At 43.0% G+C, this 4,743-nt stretch overlaps 1 protein-coding gene and 1 non-coding gene across 2 annotated transcripts; one reads left to right on the forward strand and one right to left on the reverse strand.

Annotated features, from left to right (window-relative positions):
* Positions 1-1,347: 1,347 nt before the first annotated feature.
* On the reverse strand, positions 1,348-1,454 carry LOC138869827 (small nucleolar RNA R71). Its single transcript, XR_011400079.1, has one exon. It is a non-coding gene; the product is annotated as a small nucleolar RNA R71 (small nucleolar RNA).
* A 534-nt stretch (positions 1,455-1,988) lies between these two features.
* Positions 1,989-3,146, forward strand: LOC138869457 (uncharacterized). The gene is made up of 2 exons (XM_070147076.1): positions 1,989-2,226; positions 2,380-3,146. Exons 1-2 carry the CDS (start codon positions 1,989-1,991, stop codon positions 3,144-3,146), a joined length of 1,005 nt encoding a protein of 334 aa, XP_070003177.1.
* Positions 3,147-4,743: the final 1,597 nt, after the last annotated feature.

The following is a 4,743-nucleotide window of genomic DNA, read 5'->3' on the forward strand; positions in this document are numbered from 1 at the left end:
CTTTTAATCTCTATTTGTTCAACTACATGCTTGTTGTAGTTAATTGACAGGATCCTCAATTAGTTGTGCCTATTTAATGTGTATAACTCGGGAGAGTGCATATTTAGGTAATTGTTGAACAACACCACTCCCAAAATATATGAGGGATCAATAATTACGGGTTTAAAGGCGGGATTAGGAATAACGAAGCCATGAGTGCAATCTAAAGTGAGCTGTAATAAACAAAGCCAGCTAGCGTATCTTGGGAGAGTGCGTCTAGTAAATTATCATGATTACTCGGGAGAGATTTACGGTAAGAGGAGTGCTCATGATTGATAGAGATGATTTGGTGATTCTATGTGAAGCATAACCGGAAGGGATTCCATCAATAGGGGAAATCATAGCCTTAGAACCTTCTTTTAATTGTTACAACTAAATCATAGTTAGTTTTAAGCTGTTTAATTACATTCATTCTTAGTTAGTAGAGATACTATCAATTGTTATTGACAACGTTTGGGAAGTTGATTCCGTAGAGTTTAGTACGTTTAACGAAAGTGATAGATATGTTAATTCCTTATGGGTTCGACTCTGGGCTAAATACTCAGATTATATTTGCATCGTCCGCGTGTCCATTTTATAAGGCATAGTTGGGCATGATCAAATTTTGGCGCCGTTGCCGGGGAATTTAACGTTGTTATCAATTACAATTGAAAGAAGTACAAAAAAAATTCTTAGTGTAGTCAATTTTCTCTATACCCAATCTTTACATTGAAATTTTAACGTTTGTTGACTTGGTTACACAGGTGCATGCCTATAAACTCATCAAGAACTGGTGAAGTATTTGAAGTATTATCAGATCCCGAGAAAGTTTTCAAGGCCTTGAACCGGGCCAACCGGAAAAATAAACAAGAACAAACAATTAAACACTTTGAGACAGAAATGGGAGATCACAAAACGAACCTAGCTGTACCAATAGCGCCAGTGACACCTCTTGTGCCAGAGGCAACTCTCTATGACTAGGTACAACCCACAACTGAAAATCTGGCCACCTCAATTTTAGTCCCGCAAATACAGGCTGAATCATTCCAAATCACGAATAACATGCTGCACTTGTTGCAGAACAAGGGACTATTTTCGGGGTCACAAGTCGAAGATCCTCAATAGCACTTGAAGAATTTCCTGTCAATCTGCAAAACCCAAAGGCAGACCAACGTAACTCCCGAAGCAATCAAGGTGTTATTGTTTCCTTTCTCAGTGATAGGAGCTGCCCAGACCTGACTAAACTCACTCACCATAAATTCCATAACAACTTGGGAGGAGTTAGTCAAGCAATTCGTGAACAAGTTCTACACACCCAACAAAATCGCTCAACAAATTGATGAAATTTTGAGTTTTAAACAGAGACCAATGGAGACACTGCATGAAACATGGGAACGATTCAAGGGGATGCTGGTTATATGTCCGCACCATGGTATTCCAGATCTGATATTGGGGCAGCGGTTTTACATGGGATTGTCAGATAGCGTGAAGAAAATTGTTGATGCTTCAGTTGGCAGAGAATTTTTGAGCGAAACATGGAGAGAAGGTCAGGGTCTGCTTGACAAGATGGCACAGAATTCAGGATAGATAACCAGGAATGCACCTATCACTCCAGTGGTGCACTTAGTACCCTTAGATCCATCCAACTCTATGCCTGAAAATATGGCCACCTTACTGACACAGATGAGCATACTCACCAAAAGGTGGAAGAGTTAGGGCAGAAGCAGCAGGTACACATTGTAGATACTACCAATGGGGGCTTGTGAACATCGTGCATTAGTCAGCCAATTGGTAACTAGTGGAATGTAGAACATGATCATCATCACTACCCTGAAGACATGAACTATGTGTCGAATTATGGAGGCCAGAGACTGGGTGGTCAGAATTGGGGCCAGCAGAATCAGTAGTACAGGCCAGCCCATCCACAGCTCAACGATGCGAACATGGGAGGTATGAGACTCCCTAACAATATGGCACCTTACCCAAGGCCACAGGGATATAATAATCAGAATCAGCAGCAGGGATATCACCCTCCTTATCAGCAGCAGCATGGTGGAAGGCAAGAAGATGGGCTTGCTAGACTTGAAGCAATGATGCAGCAGGTTATTGGGTCTAATGCAAAGATTAGTAAGAGAGTAGATGCACATGATTCAGCGATCAAGAATATTGAAATGCAGATGGGCCAAATTTCGATGTCTCTGAACAATCGTCCTTATGGGACACTACCTGAAGACACCTAGATAAATCCAAAAGATCAAGTCCCGAAGCAGCTGATGACGGTGAGTCTACATAATGGTAGAGATTTTGATGTAGAGCAAGAGAGGGCTTGAGAAACTAGACAAGCGGAGACACTCATACCAGTGCCCATCGAGCTGGATGAGTCAACGAAACTGACAGAGGTGATAGTCCAGCCCGCCCAGGAAGAAAATAACATTCAGATTGAGACTGAGAAGGAAGCTGAGACAGCCCAGGAACTAGTAGTTGAGGTGGTAGCTGATAAAGATCAATCCCAAATGATTGGGAAGAAGAGACATCCTGCACCCTTCCCTCAGAGGCTGGCTAAGTACCAAAAGAAGGAGCAATACAAGAAGTTCTTGGAGATGCTGAAACAAATCCAGGTAAATATTCCATTGATTGATGTTTTGAAAGAGATGCTTGGGTATGCAAAAATGATGAAGGACTTAATGTCCCGAAAATTTGATTTCCAAGACTTGGCCACAATTACTCTTACTCAGACCTGTAGTGCAGTGGTGACTAGACCAATTGCGGAAAAGCTGTCTGACCCAGGGAGCTTTATAATTCCATGCATTATTGGTAATTTTGCTTTTGCTAAGGCACTGTGTGATCGAGGGGCCATCATTAATCTTATGCCCCGGGCGATTTATAAGAGGCTAGGTATTGGAAGAGCTAGACTCGCCTCTATGTTGTTGCAACTAGCTGACAGGACTGTAAAGCAACCCTCAGGTATCCTGGATGATATGTTTATTCAGGTAGGGAAATTTGTGTTCCCTGCAGATTTTGTGATATTAGACTGCAAGTTAGATGAAGAGATTCCCATAATTTGGGAAGACCATTCTTGGCCACTGGGAGAGCTCTCATTGATTGTGAGACTGGGAAACTCAAGATGAGATTGAACGACGAAGAGATAACATTCAATGTGCAGAAATCTATGAGGCGGCCAAGTGAATTCTCCAATTGCTCTCTTATTGATGCCGTGGATGTAATCGTAGAGACTGATGATCAGATGCTGACTATTGAGGACCCTCTTGCTGCATGTCTGATGAACTTATATGAGGTAAATAGAGAAGAACTGGCAGAATGGGTGATGGCATTAGAGGGTAAAAGGTTCTGGGATAGAACTCTTGACTTTGAGCCCTTGCACTTGGAAAATAGAGAAACTCCTCCAGCCAAGCCATCCATCGAAGAACCACCAAAGCTAGAGTTGAAGCCACTGCCCGCCCATCTCAGGTATGAGTTCCTTGGACCTAACTCCACATTATCTGTTATTATCTCATCTAGTTTGTTAGATGTGCAGGCACAACAACTCTTGTAGGTACTCAAGGAGTGTAAGACTGCTATTGGGTGGACCATGGCAGACATAAAGGGGATCAACCCAGCCTACTATATGCACAAAACTCTGCCGGAAGAGGGACACAAACCTTCCAGGGAACACCAAAGAAGGTTGAACCCCAACATGAAGGAAGTGGTGAAGAAAGAAGTGATAAAGTGGTTAGATGCGGGAATCATTTTCCCAATATCTGACAGTAGCTGTGTTAGCCCGGTTCAGTGTGTACCTAAAAAGGGGGGCATGACGGTAGTTAAAAATAATAACAATGAAATGATCTCTATGAGAACCATCACGGGTTGGAGAATTTGTATGGATTACAGAAAGTTAAATCTAGCCACCCGAAAAGACCACTTCCCACTTTCCTTCATTGATCAAATTGGCAGGGAGGTCGCATTTCTATTTTCTGGATGGGTACTCAGGGTACAATAAGATCTTTATTGCACTAGAGGACAGAGAAAAGACCTCCTTCACTTGCCCGTATGACATTTATGCCTTTCGGAGGATGCCCTTTGGCCTATGCAATGCACCAGTCACATTCCAAAGGTGCATGGTGGCCATATTCACTGACATGGTGGAGGACATAATGGAGGTGTTCATGGATGATTTCTCAGTGGTGGGGAACTCATTTGATGAGTGTCTTATAAATCTGACTCGTGTGCTGAGACGGTGTATTGAGACTAACATGGTTCTTAATTGGGAGAAGTGTCATTTCATGGTACAAGAGGGCATAGTCTTGGGGCACCGAGTGTCAAGCAAAGGAATTGAGGTGGATCGTGCTAAAGTGGATGTGATAGCAAAGCTGCCCCCTCCAACTTCAGTCAAGGCAATCAGGAGCTTTCTCGGGCATGCCGGTTTCTACCGGAGATTCATAAGAGACTTCTCAAAAATTGCCAACCTTCTCTGTAAGTTGTTATAAAAAGATCACCCTTTCTTGTTTAGTGATGACTGCACGGTAGCATTCGAGGAGCTGAAGAAGAGGCTAGTCACATCACCTATCATTGTTGCCCCCGAATGGGAGCAACTATTCAAACTCATGTGTGATGCAAGTGACTACGCAGTGGGGGTAGTGCTAGGACAGCGAAAAGACAAGTTGATGCATCCAATCTACTATGCTAGTAGAACGCTGAGTGGAGCCCAGCTGAATTACACTGTGACTG

This window comes from Nicotiana sylvestris, chromosome 5 (genome assembly GCF_000393655.2).
Source record: "Nicotiana sylvestris chromosome 5, ASM39365v2, whole genome shotgun sequence".
NCBI classification, from domain to species: Eukaryota; Viridiplantae; Streptophyta; class Magnoliopsida; order Solanales; family Solanaceae; genus Nicotiana; species Nicotiana sylvestris.

What these genes read in the sequence shown, in the direction of transcription:
- LOC138869457 (XM_070147076.1), top strand. Translation starts at nt 1,989, where the DNA reads ATGGCACCTTACCCAAGGCCACAGGGATATAATAATCAGAATCAGCAG. An exon ending in TTCGATGTCTCTGAACAATC is followed by an intron (nt 2,227 to 2,379) that starts GTCCTTATGGGA and finishes CACTCATACCAG; the next exon opens with TGCCCATCGAGCTGGATGAG.